Raw genomic sequence first — 20,285 nt, forward strand, 5'->3', positions numbered from 1 at the left:
TAAATTACTCGAATCTATTAGTGGTTGTGATTGGCATTAAAGTCAGCAAAGAATAAATCTCAATTCTTTACTGTGATGGATTATCTGGCAGCAAATGATCTTGGAAAGCCTTCCACCCTTGTGCTCGCTTGCCAATTTAAATCTCCCTCTCTCGGCGATGCAGCTTCCGCTTTCAGGACCATGAACAGCGCCGTCACTCTCCTCCTTTTTTTTTCTTTTTTTTTTTTTTCATCGAGAGCTTATACGGCAAGCTTGAGGCGGGGAGGTAAACTTTTGGCGATATCAGAGTGAAGGTTTATAGCGTGTGTATCCGAAAGTGTTCGCGCGCCTTCAGCCCAATGTTCACCACAGTCCGTCGCAGCGATAAATAAGTGCGGCCACGACCGAAAGGGAGAGGCACCGAAGATAGGCTCCAGATATGAAATGAATATGCACAGAGACGATTCCGTCAAACAGATTTGTTGCTGTCTGCCGCCGGGCTGCTAAGGGATAAAAGAATAACAACCGCGATAACAATAATAGGAATAAGAATAATAAAAAAAAAAGAGAGGAAAGAATCGGGCGACCTGCAGAGCGAGAAGAGAGCCGAGCGGAAAGGACTGCTGTGCGGGGGGACGCAAAGGGACTCGATCTGCATGTGAGACCGCTGGTCTACTCACACCGGAGGCAAGAGATGCAGCCTGCGAGCAAGCTCCTGACTCTGATTCTCCTCATCTTCATGGGCACAGAACTCACCCAAGTAGGTTGATTTTTAATTTTTTAACGCCATTTTTCCACCTCTTGTTTTTTTTTTAAAAAAGCTCGAAGTAGCGGTTAATTGGCCCCAGATCCAGTAAGAGATTACCCGCTTTACCTCGCATGAAAGAGCCCGGTGAATTAGCCCTCTACAACCTACCCCAGCTTAAACAGATTAACGGGCGGGATTACACGATGTGAATACATTGTGGTTGACAGGGCGCGGGCAGGTCCAGGAGAGCCCCCCGCTCAGTGCCTCAGACAAACGGGCCAGATAGAGGGAGAGGACTGCACGGTCGGTCAGTTTCCTCATCATCAACTGGTCAGATTAATCAGCTGCAGCACCATCCTAGTACGACAGAACAGGTTGCCTGTAGCATTATGTGTGTGCGTGTGTGTGGTGGGGGGAGGCCATTGTTGAAGGATGCTCTTAAAAGAGGGGCTCCACAACCAAATGCAGAGTCTCATAGAAGGTGTTCTGAGCATGCTCTGTGACCACAGTGTGACTTGCTGGTGCCTTTGTGAAGGGAAGCAAACACTTGAGTCCAGCAATGTAAAGCCACTCAGCTCAGTAGTTTTTAAACACTGCCCATCACTAAAGTGCAGATGTGGGATTCTTTACTGGAACTATGAATTACTTCATGGTGTGCTTAAACACCATTTGTAGGAATGCATAAAGCAGATACTGTTGCAGCAAATTGCTTGCTTTGTAAATGATCACAAACAACAGGCTTTGGTGGTTGGGGAGAGAGTGAGGAAGTGGGTTTATTTATTTCAGGGCCGTGCCGTGGAGAATTTGAGCATTTAGTTGTCTTTGCGCGAGCACAAAGTGATACTTCTGGAATTCTCTGTTGTGTGAATTCAATTGCGGCTGCTAATTAGAGGCCACAGAAAACAAATAAAAGTGACAGAGTGACACTGAGGTACTATCAGTAAACATGTATCCGTGATATAATCCAAGCGACAGACTCAATACAATGTGTTAGAAGTAGGTTGCTGCAAGCCCCGCTGGCCCTGGCAACAACGTGTTAGAACAATATTGGCGTTATACCACTTTGACAGAAATATGCCAGCAATTGATTTCCACAATTTTATGAGAAATGTCAGCGAGCTGTGAGGCAAACTTTTTTTTTCTTTTTTAATTCAGAGAACATAAGCCTGGTTTTGACATTTAGCTGGTATTTGATTTGTAATTTGATCAAAGCTATAACCTTACACAGAGTTAGTACTGGTGTACATTTAGTCTTTTTTTTCTGTACTGAGGCAACAAGTTCGAAATATGGGGCCGGACATTACAGCTCAGCTGCAGAGTGCACAGAAACGCTGACAAATCGGGGTCAGTTTGGACAGTCTGATGAAAGCCATCAAGTGGGAGGGGAGTGGAAAATCATGGCGATTTTCATGACATTCTCTTCAAGTCCCACGTGGCGATGCGCGGCCCCAAGTTACAGTGACAGTTTTTCCACGATGGCCTGAGAAGTGTGTGTCATCTGTTCAAAGGTAAGTCCATATTAGCCTGTAGAAATACCTGTCAGCTCCCTTCCAGAAGACCACAAAGACAAAATACACTGACAGGCCCTATTTCTACTCCTGCTTTGGAAACCTGCAGTCCATTTTTTGCTGTTGGACAGCCGGGCCTCTCCGCATCGCCTCCCGGTTTGAAGGCCAAAATATATCCAGTGAGAGGTGGATCTAGACTCTAAAAGATAGAGAGCTTTTCACTGCCAGATTACTCATCAGAAGAAGAAAAAAGGGAAAAAAACCACCCAAGCAGCACGCCCTCAACCTGTGATGCCGAACAATGACGCCCTCATAATGGCCACATTAACCACCTTGCTTCTCACGCAGTTTGAGACAGCGTGGGGCGGCCACAGCTCTTTTCTTTACATCTCTCCAAAGTAGCGGGGGGATGCCTGATTAGCGACGACCTCTCTTTTTTTAAATCTGCCCACGTTCATTCACCTTCTATCCCCCACTCTGCCGAAGGATTTGGCGACTGACTAGCCTTCACATAGAGGAGAATAGTAAGCAGCCAGAACGGCATCTGTTCCTCACCTAGTGGCTCAACCCCGAGCTGCAAACCCACATCCTGAAGAACAGATGAAGCAGTTATAACAGTCAGTTCTCATCCAATGATCATCCTACAAAAAACAGACTATCAACACATGTCGCACACTCTTACAACCACTCTGACACAAAATAACACAGCTATTCTTTCTCATTTAAGTGGAAAGCTGCCAACATGTCTGCCTCTTTCTGCTAAAAAAAAAAAAAAAGCTCCAACAAAAGAAACCTTGTGAAACCGTTAAGGATTTTTAATGTACGGAAAAGAAAGAAAGAAAAATCAATCAGATTTTATGTGAGAACACAGAGATGGAGTTGAGCTGAATTGCAATATGCGTGGTGTGATTGGCAGCCGGGGTTGAAGCTATTTATTATTCAGTATGGCTGGCTGAGCGATGAAGCAAAGGGGAGAGAGAGAGTGAGAGCAGAAGAAGAGTAGGTGGAGGTACGGTGCATTTTGTAGTGCACTTGCAGGCTGGAAATGTGATTTTTTTTCCCCCTTCACTGCTTTATTAAACTGGATACTGAATGTGACAGAGTGGTTATCCTGCTGTAGGCATGCAATATAAACATCAGCTCACTACAAACTACAGCAGCATGTGGTTGTGGAAGACCACCTTTTCTGCTAATGCTCAGCTTTTAAATGTTTTCTGGTAACTTCTGGGTCTCCAATTTGGTGATTTTTGTTGTGGTCGGATGCGCTTCTTTATTTGACGTGGTACATCTACACATCTTGTATTGCAAAGTGACATTAATGAAGGCAAACCCACAAAACACAAACCACATTCTTGTAAAGATAAAAAGGATTATATATAATTCGAGTAACACCTCTCCATCAAATTTGTATTTGTGTAGGGTTATTGCATTAACCTGTATAACTAAAACTGTGCAAATGCTTCCAGTACATCCATCCACTTGAGGTCTTGTAGGCATGTGTAAAGCACTGATTGGCTACTGAGGAGTTCTAATAAAAGATTTTGATTTGTCTGACTTTCTGGCAGGTCAACGACTGATCGGTGAGTTTAAAAGAGCACATGTGGCCTTCCTCTTGCTTCAGTGCCGATCACTGTATATTAAATAACTGCCCCTACTAAATGTGGGGGTCACTAGCTTTGGAATGATGTGGAATCCACACTAGTGAAGCCTGAAACCCTAAATAAATCCATGCTTTACAAAGCTTTGCTGTTAGAGACCCCCTGCTGCGCTTTGCTGAACTGCACTGCAACACACAAGGTGAGGACCCGAGTGAAGCTGATCCCTGCAACACGTTGAAGCCGCCTCTTTTTGAGTTCTCACCTCAAAGGTCAGGGAGAAGTGTTGAGAGATTAAGAGCAGCCAGAGAGCGAAACAGACAAAGAGTAAGAGGAACACAGAGGTGCAGAGAGCGCAGACTTTCCTCTCAGCTTTTCAGTTCACCAGTGAAATGCATTATGGAGGTGACAGAAATAGCCCAAACCTCTCTTTGCTATTCCGGGGGACCTCATGTATCATGCAGTACTACAATTTAGCCCATAGGCTGGAGCATTGCCCCATAGATCTGCTGGTGTAGACTCAGGCTCTGGAAGTTTCCTGGTATTATCTGAGCAGCTATAGCCAGCTGTTAAAATAAAACACACCTGCTGAAAAAGACAAAATCAGACTGGCTTTGAAAACACGCCTAAAATATTTGAAGACCTAAAAATAATCAATAGATGAGGAAAAAATAAAAACACTAAGGATGGTTTTCTTTTTGTAGTAATCAACCGCTTTCCTGTAAACGTCTTTTTTTTCTTGCTTGCATTTTAAAGATTTAGTATTATCATTATTATTATTATTAGTTAAATTATTATCTTTTTTTTCAGCAATGCCAGAATCTGTTGCACGGTGGCGCCAGAGTTCCACGAATCAAAGGCTCATCCTTTGTTTTGGGCTGAAGCCTCCAGTATCCCATCAATAAAACATATTCCGAGCCCTGCCACATCACTGCCATTGCAGTGCGACACCCTACGTTTATGTGTGTGTGTGTGCGTGTGTGTGAGTGTGACACACTCGACTACTGCTGCAGTGGTTGTTTTAGTTAACAATGGTTACCCTACAGGATGCGATGATGTTTGCGCCTGTGTCCAAGTGCCTTTAATCCTCCTTTTTTGAGGGGTGGGCTGTGGAGAAAGAAATGACATTGCTTGCTGCTATAAATAATCCCTCAGCATCATTGTGGGCCGACCTCGGTCGCACTGCTCATTGCCATTCCCTCAGGGGACAAGTTAGTGTCGACCCAACTATGAGCGACTTCAGGCGCAATCCCAGATATTACCACGAACGGACCCAACCTGGCTGACATCATTGCGTCTGGTGATATAGATAGATCCGTAGTACCTCCTCCTTCCTCCTCACATCCATTTGGAGCCGCCTGTGTGTGTAGTCAGTGGCACTTAATCACAGAGCGCAGCAAGGCAGGAGGCGGACCGTCGGGCGTGAACGAAATAGTAACGGCGAACCGGAGAGGCGGCAGTGTGCGGGACAACGCGGGCAGAGGAGCTATCCAGAGGACGTCTCCAGCTGCTGCTTTTAGCCCCCCTCCTCTCACTTTATCCGTGCACCGGATCGCGCCGTGCAGTTTTGCTCTCCGTCCCGACCCACCAAGTCTCGCTCTGCCACCGGAGCTTCCGTGGAAATGTCCAAAAAAGAGCAGCCGAGCCGGAGTCCCGGGTGAAACACGGAGATGCTCTGGGCACCGCGACTCGCCTCTCTCGTTTCTCCCTGGAGTCTGTAGAATGAAGACGACTTAAATAGAAAAGAAGAAGAAGAAGAAAAAGTCAATAGCAGAGCGCAAAAGATGTCGGTGCCTTTGCTGAAGATCGGCGTCGTGCTGAGCACCATGGCGATGATTACCAACTGGATGTCGCAGACCCTCCCCTCTTTGGTGGGGCTCAACACCACCAGGCTCACGGCGGCGCAGGGAGGGTACCCAGACCGGAGCACAGGAGTGAGTTTCACTGTTTACTGCCAGTGACTGGCTTAAAAAGGAAAAAAGGGAAAATAAATAAATAAATCCTAATAATAATTAAGAAATAAATTTCCCTCCTCTCTAGATGAACGCAATTAAAATCCAGTCCAGATATAGTCACAGAGCTTCTCTCGTGGGTGCCTTTGGTTTCTAATTTAGAGCAGAAATTCACGCGCCTGCAAGAGTAAGAAAATAAAAGACTTGGAGAGAGCGTAATACATTCGTTCCTTCTTGCGTTTGATGTTGCTCCAGTTGCCCCTCTGCTACTGCTGATATGAGCATCCCGCACTAATGAAAAGTTATCATTTGGTAGTTTTGATGTGGATGCAAATGTGAAGAGACGCGGTGTTGCAAAATGAATGGCGTGGAAATTTTTTTTTCAAAGGAGTCTTATATATTCGCTCTGTAACAGCAGGAGCCTTCATTCTTTCTTTCTATCCTTCACTGTGTGTGCGTGTGTGTGAGTGTGTGAGTGTGTGTGTGAATGAGAGTCAAAATGAAGCGTTTCCCTGTCAGGCTTCCTGGCACTCTCGGAGCTGTGTTTGTGCCAGGGTAATATTATAAGTGGATGATTTGCAGCGATATTCAGAGCAATGAACGCTGAAGGCTGTTCTGTGTAAATATTAAATTCACTAAACTCGGGGAACAGAGTTTAATCTTGAATGTCATATTTTTTGTAATCATTTTTGCTTTAATGATTTATGGCTCTTTTTTTTGCACATATCACACGTTGGGGGGGTTTAGTTAACAATTAGTTGTTTTCTTACAGGGAGCTGTGTAACAGTGCTGATTACTACACTGAGTACTACAAAGATGGGCGCTTGCTGGTGGTTCTCTTTGTCAGCGCATCCTTTGCTAGAAAACTGCAGCTGACTGACAGACTGACAGTGGCTGATTGCTCCGTTTTGGTTTTCACGTGAAGTCGCTCCTTCTCACTAATCAGCAGGTCTCTCCAGTGATCTTTTTTTTTTCTTTTCTCGCTGATGCATTGATGAATGGCTTTGTCAAAGTCACCCCCCTTCCCCCATCCTCGCCGTCGTCCCGTCAGCAGGTTAATAACTAGTGTTATCTATCGGGGCGGGGGAGGGAAGGCGAAGGGGGGGGATGTTCTTGACGTCATACATTATACTCTGAGGTTTCACACACACCCAACCCTGAATGACTGGACAGGCTTCAGCTGTCAACCATTGGCTGCTTTAAAACACACAGGTGATAGTGGCGAGAATGGGTGGAGCCTAAAGGTGTGGCGTCCTGATGGTGATAAATATAATAAAGCGATAAAAGAAAAAGAAGAAAAAATAGCAGTAAATTTTCCACGTTTGTCATTTCATGGATAAACATGAGGAGGTTGTTGCGTGGCAACCCCCACCCCCCCAAAAAAAGAAACATTACCCTGTTGTCTTTTTATTGTTTCCCTTCCCCTTATATATGCCTTTGTTTTCAGGTGTTGCCAGCAAACCCAGAGGAGTCGTGGCAGGTGTACAGTTCAGCCCAGGATAGCGAGGGAAGGTGTGTCTGCACTGTGGTGGCACCCCAGCAGTCCATGTGCTCACGAGATGCCCGTACCAAACAACTGAGACAGCTGCTGGAGAAGGTAATTATCACCTAACTCCTCTGCAGCCATCAAAAGTCACACAGTGTGACCCAGGGGACCCACCTTTACTTCCTTTGACCTTTTGTCACACACAAAGACACACACACACACGCACACACACACACACACATACACACACATATATATATACATATATATGTATATATATATATCTATATGCTCATGTTTGTGGTCTTTTGCCTGCTGGACAAGAATAGGAGTCTTGCTCTAATGAGCTCACGAAAACCCAAGGCATCACAAGAGACAGCTTATTTGTAATTAGATGATATCTAATGATGCAGTCAGCTGAGTGCCCATACACTGGGAGCTTCCCCCATTTTACAGAAGCACATTCATAAAAACCTGCAGGTTAAGTTGCTCATTCATATACTGTAAGCAGCCAGCACTACAGTTACAGCTACTGACAACAGCAGATACCTCCTAATGAATAAAAGATGAGCCATGTTTCTGGACCACATCAGATCTGGAGAAAACAAATGTCTGAACAGTATGCATCCTACACTTGCGCCATGTGTCTGAGGCCCCTGACTAGTTGGCCTGATGTCAGAGTTTGTGAATCACTGTGAGACGAACGCCAAGCCGAACGCAACATATTGTAAAGTCTGTTGCCTTTTCTCTGCGTCTCCTATTCTAATTACAATGCAGACGGAGATTGTTTCTTCAACCACTCTTGCTCATTCGTACAGGTCCAGAACATGACCCAGTCCATCCAGGTGCTGGACCAGCGCACCCAGAGGGACCTGCAGTATGTAGAGAAGATGGAAGTTCAGCTTCGTGGTCTGGAGACCAAGTTTAGGCAGGTGGAGGAGAACCATAAGCAGAACATCGCCAAGCAATACAAGGTAAAAGATCCGCTTCTCGAGCCATCGATCCAAGCGCCATTCCTTCATAGCTGCTTCTTTAGCTCACTTAGAAGCCAGCCGCCTTACCCATTTCATGTGTGAGTGTTTCCACTGTGGAGAGAACTCAGAATTGCCTAAATCACCATATTGCATCCCAAGAAATCTGCATGGATAATTAAAGAGGCAAAATAAATCAATACACAAAATGCTATAATTCATATTCTTGTTTCAACTCATTAAAAAAATCACGTTAAATAGAGAATCTGGGCTTGGAGGAGATTTAAGAAGATATCTTACATGAATTACAGTCACTGTGAACGATGGGCACAAAGATCTCTGCACACTGGGACAAACCTCCTTGACAACATCTAGTATACACTAAACCCTCCAAGGAGATTTTCTTTAGGGTTTAGTGTCCACATGTTAATGAACCTTTTTTGCAAACAGGGTACAGGAGTGTTTACTAGATTTTACTAGAGCTTTAGGGATTTATCGTGTCTTTATGTCCTGTCTTCCTCCCCTCAACCCCCAACCGGTCTCAGCAGATGGCTGTCCCTCCCTGACCCTGGATCTGCTGGAGGTTTCTTCCTGTTAAAAGGGAGTTTTTTCTTCCCACTGTTGCCATGTGCTTGCTCATAGAGGGTAGTCTGAATGTTTGGGTTTTCTCTGTATTATTGCAGAGTGTCTACCTTACAATATAAAACGCCTTGAGGTGACTGTTATTGTGAATTGGCGCTGTATAAATAAGATTGAATTGAACTATAATTGATGACTGTGGAGTGAGGAATCTTCATAACTGTAAAGTAATCAACAGTTTTGACATTTATTTTTCTATTGAGCAACACATAAGTGATAACAGGTCTACATTTTTAAAAAAAAAGGTCACAAAAAATTCAGTGCCACCTCTGATTATGGAGTATGGTTAACACCCAGCCCTGTTTGCAGTTACTGAGACTAATTTAAGCGTGCCTGTGTTCCTACGGCTGTTCATACCATCACCACCCGCACTGCTGCAATCCTGTCAATCATGCATGCTCAGCAGTCCCGTGCTGCCAGCGCCTTTCAGTGCATGTGTGCATTTTTTTTTTCTGTAACATGTCTTAATTGCATATACTAAGTGTGTTTGTCTGTGTGTCTGTTAGATAGGTTAGCAAGCTCTAGCCCCTGTCAACAGTTTGTCATTTTCTTGCTTGCAGGGCTAACTTTAAGACATGTAAAGAGAGCCACAGGTGAAGAAGAGGCAGGTCAATTCCAGATTCCCCTGAACTGGGCCACAGTACTGAGAGCATTTGGGCGTCAAACAGTTAATTTACCTTTAGCACCATTAAGACTAAGAAACCCCACCCTTCTCCCAAACCAACCCACCACTGATCTCTTCCTGCATGTTACTGCTGTCAAAGTTTTCCATCTAAAAGCTTTTTTAAAACGTAAATACATTATTATTATTATTATTATTATTATTATTATCATTATTATTATTATTATTAATTGCTGTTTTTCATTTATTTTCCTTTGGCTTTTGTCAATGCATATTTGGTTATTCAACAAATCTTTACGTAAAAACTATAGACGTACAATTCGAGACACTTTGTTGTGTGTGACATGTAAAAGCATGTAACCCTTAATACGATGTTGCATTTTAAACGATGATGACCAATAAAGAGCTTTCCCAATTGTTGTCGGTGTACCGAGGGCTTGCTTTTTATCGGCTGGTCACTTTCCGGGACGGAGCCACCTGCTCTGCTCGTCACAGCGGGTGGAGAGTATTTTCTGGGTTTGTCCGCTCAGACACACACCTGCACAGACAGAACACCGCAGCTCACGCGCACAGAACACAGGACACGGAACACGCAAAAGCAGGGGGCGGGGGTCGCGAGATGAGAGAAGAGGCAGGATAGAGTTAGAGTAGTCAGGTTCAGACAGGTGTTTTGGTTTATTTTCCCCTTCTTTTCTTTTCTTTTATGGACAGCGGGCTCTCCTTTTTGCCGCGCATGACACTCAACCGAGCTTATTCTAACCCTTTCAGGCCATAAAAGCGAAAATGGAGGAGCTTAGACCGTTGATACCAGTGTTGGAGGAGTACAAAGCCGATGCCAAATTGGTATTGCAGTTTAAGGAGGAGGTCCAGAATCTGACGTCAGTTCTAAGCGAACTTCAGGAGGAGATGGGGGCCTATGACTACGAGGAGCTCCACAACAGAGTGTCAAATCTTGAGGAGAGACTCCGAGCATGCATGCAAAAATTAGGTAGGCACAGACAGTTATTGGCTGTTGGCACACACTTTGCTTCAAACACATGCATGCACAAACAAGCCCACTGACATACACGAGTACGTTGAATGGCTAGAAAGAGATCCTCAGGCATACTGACACGATACAGAACACATGATAAGAAGATCACACGTGGCTATAACGCTCTACCACTAAAATTCATAATTCAGCGGTATTAAAACAACAGTGCATCTTATGGTTCTAATCTGTACATGCGGGTCTTTATCTTGGGTCTACTCTTGAAAAATGAAAGTAATCCAATAAGGAAGTCCACAACATGGCTATGCATGTTCTCTGCTGTTAGTACTGTCTATAAATCCTATTCACCCTTTCTGCAAAGAAACAACCCCTGAATGGGTTCTGGGTTCCTCATATTTTGGATTCCTTCTTTTCAACACACCTACCTTTTAACACTTTTTTGGCACACTGCAATCTTTTTTACTTGGATGATCAAATCAAATAGGATGCTAAAAAAATACACAATTAAACAACCTGCACGCACCCAGGGATGGTTAAGGATGACGAGAGCTACCGAGCTGCTTCATCTTTTAGTCTGCGATTTCTCATCACATCCTATCTTTTTGCTTTTACCCCCTGTCTGAATCTTTTCACACCTCTGTCACATCCCACAGTGCTAATAGATGCACACCCACACTACACTGACTAAGATATATTACGAGAGCAGGGACACTTGCACGCGGCACATCGCGGGTATATTGTGTCCCTGTTTCAAATTATGCACAGCGGAAGATGACAGAAAGAAAGAAAAGCTTTTGGTTATACTGGCGACTGTCCTTTTTCAAAAAAGAAAGGAATGAAAACAGATAGTCAACACGCTCTGAAGGGATTAAGAGTGAATAAAGAGACTACAAAAACGCACACCTAATCTCAGATCACCAGTTGTTTCTCGTGCCATTCTTTATCTCAGCATACACTGCTCTTTTTTTTTCCTTGCCACATCTGCTTCCACTACCCACCAGCCTGGAGTATTTTCTGTGTTTTCACTCCCAGTTCAATTAACATGCCACCCCTCACACATCTATGGTCAGGCTGCCAAAGATAGGAGAGCAGGGACCAGCGGGAATGACTAAGTGTGTGTGTGTGTGTGTGTGTGTGTGCGTGCACAAGATCAGATGAGATAAAGGTGAGGTCACCCAGCGAGAGACTGGCTCAGGCAGAACAGAGGGTGGCTATTCCTTTCATCTTCACACGATTGCAGACGCACTCATGCGTAGTGCAACCAAATACAGTCCGGTACACTTGCATTACTTAGATTAAGCTTGCGAAGGTCACTCGCAGCATTTGCATCTGAATAATAACATGGAGAGGAAAAAAAAATAGAGCAAAGTTTTTAACAGACAGGAGAATTTAATAGAAGCTGGTATTGGGAAGGAGACAGAGAGAGAGAGTGATAAAGTGAAGGCGAGTGGGAAAAGTGAAAGAGAGTAACTAGGGTCCCCACAGAGCTGTCCTTCAAGCTGTTTTGTGCCGGAGAAAGTAACAGCCCAACGGCTGCCGGGACACAATGGCCATCGATCAAGAGGACATGCCAGCTTGCTGGGCAATAATCAAATAAATAAATCACCTTGTGTTGTGCCCCAGCACTGTGGAGGCACTGAGAGCTTCAGGCAAATCCAGTCTTTTCACACTGAAATGCTGATGAATGAAGCAGGAAGGTCACTCCGGCACATCGAGCCCTCTGCTACCTGCTCTGCTGCCACTGGTTTCCCTTTATATTCTAGCTTTAAAGAACAAAATTAGACTATTTCTGTCATTTTAAACAGCTCACCAAAATCACCTTCTCTCTTTCCCTTAATGAACCCTCCTCCTTTTCTTAAGACTAATTCTTCAATGAAATCTTTTTGTAATTTAGAGCGGTGGGGGCTTCTTTCCCTCTCCACACATTAAAACTAAGTGGATAGCTAATTAGTGGTTAAAATTATTACGATCAGTGTAGCTGACTGACTATATATATAACAATGTTATTAGCCTTTTACAGCTAGGTAGCCTAAATGAACTCATAGACTTGTGAAACAAGATAACTTCTTTATGACACCTGGAGGAAGATGTTATGTGTTATGATTTAGCCATACCTGCTAAACATGTGTACGAAAAATTTTCTTCACATACTATACCCATATAACATCCACCTGTGTCATACCAACCCTCGGCGTGTCCTCCTTCACTACATTCATCAGCCTGTTCTGAGGTCTTCCTTGTTTCCTCCTTGCATCAGTACATTTCTTCTTCATTTCTCAGACATCCTCTCATGCACTTATATTTATCTGGTTAAAAAGTCCACGGCCCTCTCTCCTAGACATCTCCACAGCTTCATAGGTATGTCACTCTTCACATCGGGCCTCTTTTCCTCCTTACTAAACACTAACCATCTTTCCTCATCCATCCACCTTTTTCTCTCTCAGCACTTTGCTCATTTGTGCATTTCCATTTCTATCCTTAATCACCCCAACATGCTGCACATCCTTTTCACCTCAGTCTCTCTGCCTTGCCAAACCATATAAGTCCTTTTCCTCTTCCTTAGTGTCCAGCCTCACTTCTCACATCTCCTCCCTGAACTCTGCACAACATTCTTCCTTCTTCATCATTATCTCTACCTTCAGTCACTTCCTCTTTCAGTACCTTCTGTGTAAGATAGTCCATGTGTGTGTACCTTCCTCCATTCCTATGTGACCTGTGCGCCTCCCTCTTGTTGAAGTACATGTTCACTGCAGCCTTTTTTGCAAAATCCACTACCATCTGTCTAAGACCATATCTACCTAACATCTCCTTATCACTGTTCCCTTCACCTACATGCCCATTGAAGTCTACTCCTGTCACCCCTCTCTCTCCCCCCTGGGAACACCGTTTACAGCTTCATCCAACTTCAGCATTTCTCTTTCTCCCTTTTCTCTGACAACATTCAACATCACCTCTTTGATTTCCAGCTTCAAACCCATGATCCCGTCTGACTCTCTTTACCTCCAGAACATTCTTCACATACTCTCCCTTCAAGGCTTCCCCTGATCCATTTTGCTTCCTATCGTTGCCACGATAGAACAGCTTAATCTACCTCTGACACTCCTGTCCTTGCTTCCCTTCCACCTGGTGTCTTGCACACACAATGTGCAGTTTCTACCTTCCTTCTCTCTATCACATCGGCCGGCTCCCTCTCTTTACCGGCCACTGCAATTTTGTTGTAAATGTACAATGACAATAAAGGGTGATTTTATTCTATTCTATAGACCCTTCATTCAAAGTTGTTACCGATTTAGAAATATTGATCCAAATGTTTGATTTCTGCCCTTTGAATATAATGGCAGTAAGTGACCCTTGTAGTGGTCTAACTGCTACAAATATATTTGAATAACAAGATAACTGTAAATATTCAGACTTAGAAGCAGTGTGTTCATGTAGGTACCTCTAGTAGTAATTCTAAATCGTCACATTTTGGGCTAAGGGCTGTTAATCTATGGTGCTAGTTTCAGTCGTTATGCAAATGTACTGTTTATAAGGTTGGGGAAACCTTCAGTCAACTGACACTGAAGAAATGTTTCTCCCACTGAAAATGCTACGTCCAGATGAACAGAATTAAGTTTCTGGGGCTGATGGCGGGCTTTGTTGTTATATCAGCTCCAGTTTCCATTAGGTTTTCTATTTGCTTTGCCTTGTACTTCGGTCCAGGCATATTCAGGCCAAAAGGGGATTAGACCTTGCGCACAACTCCAGAATCCAGATCCATCAGCTGGCCGTCCAGCAGACTGCAATAGTAGTGTCATCTAAAGACAGAAGCATGATTAGAGAAAAGAAATAAATAAATCAATGGCCAACGTATTAATGCAGTCTCTAATCCCACTGAGGGTTACGTAATGGGACTCAAGCCCCCACTGGAAATAGTAGATGCTGCTCATGTGACCATGTGTTTGTCTCTCAGCCGCCGCTGAGGTGCGATGCCGACGCATTCTCACAGGCACGACATATGCTGCACATAGAGACGCACAAACACTAACACAAAACCACAAGTTTCAATATGTGGGTGATAGAAATGAGATAGAGGGAGGCAGGTAACCGAGGGAGAAAGATAAGCAGAGAAAACACAAATGAAATCGATGCCGTCTGACTGCAGAGTAAAAATGACATTTCACAGCAATGAAGCGCATGACAGATGATGGAGTTGTAACAAAAGGCGTCGTTGCATCCTGCTGTTCAAATGAACTTGGGATGTGATGAAATTAACTTGTCAAGACCATCTCATTGACTCTTGTCTTTATAAAATATAGTGTGAAAGCAGCTTAAATGAAGAGATGCACTGCGAGAGCTGCTGTTTAGTAAAATCACGTCTCTCATTCCTGTCTGTGTTCATTAGAAGGGGTACGCTAGTCGAACCGACTCTCAGTCAAGAGGGACACAGAGCCCGGTGTTAGTTTTGTCAAATTCTTTAACACCTCAATCAGCACTAATTAACACTACAGCAGCTTACAAGTAGCAGGCAGGAACAGAATACACAGAGGCTCTCCCTTTCCTATCCTTTCCTTCTCTCACTTTTTCACACATCCACATGGAGAGAGTAAAACAGGCTTTAGCATGTGTGAACTGAATAATAAGCACCTCTTGTGCAGTACATCACGCAAAGAGAGAGGCGTAGCAACAAGCTGGACTTTGACTCCCTTTGAATCCTTTAGGCAAATTCATCAGGATTTAAAGCAAATGACATGAATTCTTTGCAAGAAATTGTGATTCGGTCTAAATGTGTAAATAGGCGTTGCTGTGGGTGTTTCCTATCTCGCTTTTTCCTTGCAGCATGCGGCAAACTGACGGGCATCAGTGACCCCATCACCATCAAGACGTCCGGATCCAGGTTTGGCTCCTGGATGACTGACCCTCTGGCTCCTGAAGGAGATACTCGGGTATGTGGCGCACAGTCACGCAGTGTGGGCTGGGTATCAAAACTGCACTTACCTAATAACTGCTCAGGTGTTATTTAGGAAGACGAGTCCATTAACTATCAAGTCACTTCTTATTTTTTCCTTCTTTAGTAGATAAAGAAACCACTGGCTCCAGTTTCTCAAGCCTATTTTCAGATTTCTAGTAACACTTTATAATCCAGCTGCTGCTACTTTTGTCTGGCCAACACTAAAAAGCCCAGTATTGTTCAGATTACCATCAGAAACAAAATCTGATAACACTTTATATTACAGCCCGTAACTAAAGGCATAAATCTACTGTAATTAAATGGATATTGATATTCATATCATATTTACCCACAGATACTTAATAGGTACACTAGAATAAGGAGGTAGCAATCCAGGTTTTCAGAGGATACAATGAAATAATTATACACTAAGTAAATTTAAGTAATGCTTAAGCAATGTTACGACACAATTTATTATGTAAGTAACTGTAAGGACATCATAATTTCATGGCAATTTTTCTGAACAATAAAATAAGAAAATATATATAATTCCCGACCTTACATTGGAAGTACACTGCACTTTTCAGGGCATGGGCCATATTTTGGAGTGGGTTAAACTTGACAACCTTTCATGTGAAATTACTTACGCAGTACTTAAAATGACTTTTAGCACAATTTGTGTTTCCTTTCCTGTAAAAAACTCATAATTTAGGCACTACTTAAAATGTACTTGCATGTAATTATTTCTCATTTCCTTTAAAATAATTAAATATTTTATTTTATTTTCCTGTATAATAAATTAATTTTATGTACTATTGTAAAATCCGGACCTGTTAACCTCCCTATTCTAGTGCACCTACCTTTAACTAATTGCATGTAAATATAGTAACAGTGTAGTTCCAAATAAAATACATCAACATTTAATTTGATTACAGGGGAATCATGTCTTTAGTCGTGGGCTGTGTTATAAAATGTTTCCAGATGTCTTGATACTAATCTGAACATTACTGGGCTTTTTATTGTTAATAAAACAAAATAGTAATATCAGTATGTCAACTTGAGCTAATGTGATTTATAAGTAAGTAGTTCCATCTCCACATTATTTGAAATGTGTGGTCTGTTTCCTGGTCTCTATTACTTTAGCAGTCGATTGCATCTGATTTCCCTTTGCAAAGTGCATCTTCTGCTTGCTCAATAAATAGGTCTGCCTTCACTACTAAAACACATTAAAAATAAATACCAAGTATAAATCTATATGATTTGAACAGGAAGATGCTCAGCTGACAAGAAGTTGGAAATAAAGAAAGTTTATTTGTCTGCTCAGCGTGAAGATGCTCTTTCTGCTCCCGCTTTATTAGATGCATCAATAAGAGATGGAACGCACACGAGCAAAGGGAGTAAAAACTTCAGCTGCACACGGCTGTGCATCTGTACAGTTACAGTTTCTGATGGCTAACAGTTCTGACAACACAGGCCACAGAATTTTGATGGTACAAACTTCTTTATCAGCAAGGTTGAAGCTTACTGCTGACTAAGATTATTTTTAGCAGACTTAAGGCAACTTCCTTTGGTTGAAACTAATACATTTTGAACAGAACCCATGAAAGATGTTCCTCGCTGTCAAAGGGCAGAGAAGGGAAAACAGAGTTTAATTGATGGAAGCAGACAGGCCTGCCCCAATTCTTTTCATCTTAAGGTTTTCTTACCTTTCCTTAGTACTTTTTTTTGGCCCTGCGGAGTCTTTCTTTCTTGATGTGAATCATTTTTAAGTTAATCACGACAGCAGCTATAACCAGGTAGAGGAAGGGCTTTAGGTGTATCAGTCCCACTGTAACCAAGGAAGTATTTGAGTCTCCAGTGGCTCTGGAGTGAGAGCTCTCTGCCCACCTCCACAGGGGCCAGCAGGAAGCTGGGTCATAGCAGCTGAGACAGGCCTTTTATCTGGAATGATGGGCATTATCCCTGCGGGGCCAGGTGCATGCCACCCTGCGGCTGTCATCCTGACTGTTTGCATTCAGAAGTAGATGGATTTCAGCTTCGCCTGCTCCTCAAGGAAGTCTCAGCACTAACTTAATTGGGATGCTTGTTCACGATGTGATTTGATTTATTCCGCGTGTGATGTGCATGCTCGACTCTCGAATTCACAAAGGCACGCAGGAAGGATGATGATAGGCATTTCTAGCTTTGAAGTAGTGCTGCGTTTTTAATTCTCTCTCTCTCTCTCGTCTTGATGCTTAGGTCTGGTACATGGATGGCTACCATAACAACCGCTTCGTGCGGGAGTACAAGTCTATGCATGACTTCATGACGTCAGACAACTTCACGTCCCACCGGCTCCCCCACCCGTGGTCAGGAACAGGTCAGGTAGTCTACAATGGCTCCATCTACTTCAACAAATTCCAGAGCCACGTCATCATCAAGTTTGACTTCCGCACCTCCTCCATCAGCAAGTCCCGGCAGCTTGACTACGCGGGCTTCAATAATGCGTATCACTACGCCTGGGGGGGGCATTCTGACATTGACCTCATGGTGGATGAGGGAGGACTGTGGGCTGTCTACGCCACCAATCAGAATGCCGGGAATATTGTTATCAGCAAGCTGAACCCCAACACGTTGCAGATCATCAAGAGCTGGACCACCAACCACCCCAAACGGAGTGCCGGCGAGTCTTTTATGATCTGTGGCACGCTGTATGTGACCAATGGCTACTCGGGAGGCACCAAAGTCTACTATGCCTACTCCACCAACTCCTCTACTTACGAGTACATCGACATTGCCTTCCAGAATAAGTACTCGCATATCTCCATGTTGGACTATAACCCACGTGACCGTGCACTCTACGCTTGGAACAATGGTCACCAGGTTCTCTACAACGTTACACTTTTCCATGTCATCCGCTCAGAGGAACTGTAACCATGCACATGGATCGAACACCATAAATACATATTGTCTGTAAAGGAAATCTCACTATATACAAAAATATATCTGCTCCAAGAGACTCTATGGGAAGACCATTCTATTTATGATATCAAAGAATTTCTGAAAGACTGTATCAACAGTGAATGCAAAGTAGAGTGAATGTGCATATGAAAAAATATCTAAAACTGAAGGGTTTCATTCCAAAATGTGATAAATTGATAATAACAAACAAGAAAAAGAAGCCGTATCCGTTATTATCGCAGATGATTGTGTCAAAAGCAAAACATTTTTGTAAATAAAAGGTCGCAACATGACTTCTTAGTCTTAGTAGACTTTATTTTAGTAGCTGCCATCATTTTGTTAAAGGGTCTTTTATTTTGGAATGAAACTCTTTAATTGTTTGCCGTATAGAAAATGACTGTAAAAGTAGATATAAATATATCAGATTTAAAAGAATAAGAACAGATGCCAAAAAAAAAATCAAAACAAAAAAACACACGCCTTTTTTTATATCATGGAATATCAACCTAAGCTCATTCCTGAGGCTCCAGTTCTTCTGCAGAAATCCTCCCGGCTGAACTTTTCTTTTGGTCATTGGGGGTCCTGAAACGAAGACTGTTATAATAAACTGTTGGATCCCCGTGTCCCATGGACATAATGTAAAAAAAAAACAAAAAAACGGGAGGTCACTCTAGTCAGAAGACTTGATAGCCTAATGGATGCTGTGTGTCATATTCTTTTTATTAAGTACCGTAGCAAATCAGAAGTCTGTAGAGAAACAGAAAACATCAATAACAACATCCACTAAAAGACCTGAAGGCACTGACTGTTGACAGCGCTGTTGTTTAAGATGATTTCCCTGTGTTGGTGACTATGTGTGAAAAAGGCTTTCTTTGCATGAGTGTTTTCTATCACTCCGGTCTTCTGAATGTCTTTTTTGCTGTATGATACTATTAAAAAAGGTGGGTGGTAGGGTGGGTGGGGGAACAAGGTAGTATGCCTTTGGGATTTGGGGGTTTGCAGAGATATTTACCTTTTTCCTGCTTCCTTCGATTTTGTTCTCATTCTGTTTATTTCAATTTCTTTGCAATCATTTTTTTTAACGTTTTTGTATCTCTGTAACTGTTGCCACCGGTTTTGCCTCTCTATTTGTTTATTTGGACTGCGTAGGAGGAATCTATCTAGCTCACATCTCTCTGAAGTAAAAGAAAAAAAAAGAAACAACAGAATGTATCTAGTATTGTATACTGGAAACCAGGTCCCTCTATTTTCGATTCACATCATGTAGTCGGTTTTTTTTAGAGGATAAATCCTGTCTCATGTCATGTATCCCCCCACTGCTAGTGAAGGATAATGCTGTTTAAATGTATACTCTTGCTGAGGACAAAAGCTTTTCACTCTTTTTGCGCTTTGCTGGACATGTGTTGTATCTGAGATGAGATAGTTAATGATTCGTGTCAATAAAATAGAGAAATCTGACGCTCGGATTGCTGCCTTTAAACGCTACCAGGTGCTGTGTAACAGTACAGTTTAAGTCCCTATTAGACGTAGAATACATAAAATCGCTGGTTTCATCACTCTGTTTCAAAATAGTTTAGATCTGACCTTTAAAAATAGCAAAAATTACTAAAAGAGGGGAAAATGTTTCAGCCTACAAAACAGTGAGATGAAATGTAATTATTGACATGCTATTACTGTTTTATTGTGTTCTCAAGTGAACTGGGCAACTCAAAAAGATTCACAAAAGCTATGTTGAGTCTTTGTGTGCCTGTTAATGTTGCTGCATGAATCCAGCATTGGGTGAAGTCCAACTCTAGTAACACGGCTGATGCAAATACTACAGCAAAGAGACCAGAGTGCTCATTCAGACATGAAGCCGACATGTTCAAATGCCACCAAATTAATGGAAAAGAGTGCATGTCTTAAAGGTGCTTAAGCCTGTGAC

General features: G+C 42.9%; 1 protein-coding gene across 2 annotated transcripts; it reads left to right on the forward strand.

Annotated features, from left to right (window-relative positions):
• Positions 1–208: 208 nt before the first annotated feature.
• Positions 209–20,240, forward strand: olfm1b (olfactomedin 1b). 2 transcript variants are annotated; one of them, XM_003449665.5, is made up of 6 exons: positions 209–739; positions 7,230–7,379; positions 8,087–8,242; positions 10,269–10,488; positions 15,310–15,416; positions 17,660–20,240. In XM_003449665.5, exons 1-6 carry the CDS (start codon positions 674–676, stop codon positions 18,332–18,334), a joined length of 1,374 nt encoding a protein of 457 aa, XP_003449713.1. In that variant the 5' UTR covers positions 209–673; the 3' UTR covers positions 18,335–20,240. The 2 variants fall into 2 exon arrangements, with proteins under 2 accessions (XP_003449713.1, XP_003449714.1); XM_003449666.5 differs by lacking the exon at positions 209–739 and adding an exon at positions 4,910–5,764.
• Positions 20,241–20,285: the final 45 nt, after the last annotated feature.

Source organism: Oreochromis niloticus, linkage group LG7 (genome assembly GCF_001858045.2).
Source record: "Oreochromis niloticus isolate F11D_XX linkage group LG7, O_niloticus_UMD_NMBU, whole genome shotgun sequence".
In the NCBI taxonomy this organism is placed as follows: Eukaryota; Metazoa; Chordata; class Actinopteri; order Cichliformes; family Cichlidae; genus Oreochromis; species Oreochromis niloticus.

Excerpts from the sequence above, each read along its gene's own strand:
- olfm1b (XM_003449666.5), top strand. The coding sequence starts at position 5,615 with ATGTCGGTGCCTTTGCTGAAGATCGGCGTCGTGCTGAGCACCATGGCG. Across the intron at positions 7,380-8,086 it reads TGAGACAGCTGCTGGAGAAG|GTCCAGAACATGACCCAGTC; the intron begins GTAATTATCACC and ends TCATTCGTACAG. Across the intron at positions 10,489-15,309 it reads AGCATGCATGCAAAAATTAG|CATGCGGCAAACTGACGGGC; the intron begins GTAGGCACAGAC and ends TTTTCCTTGCAG.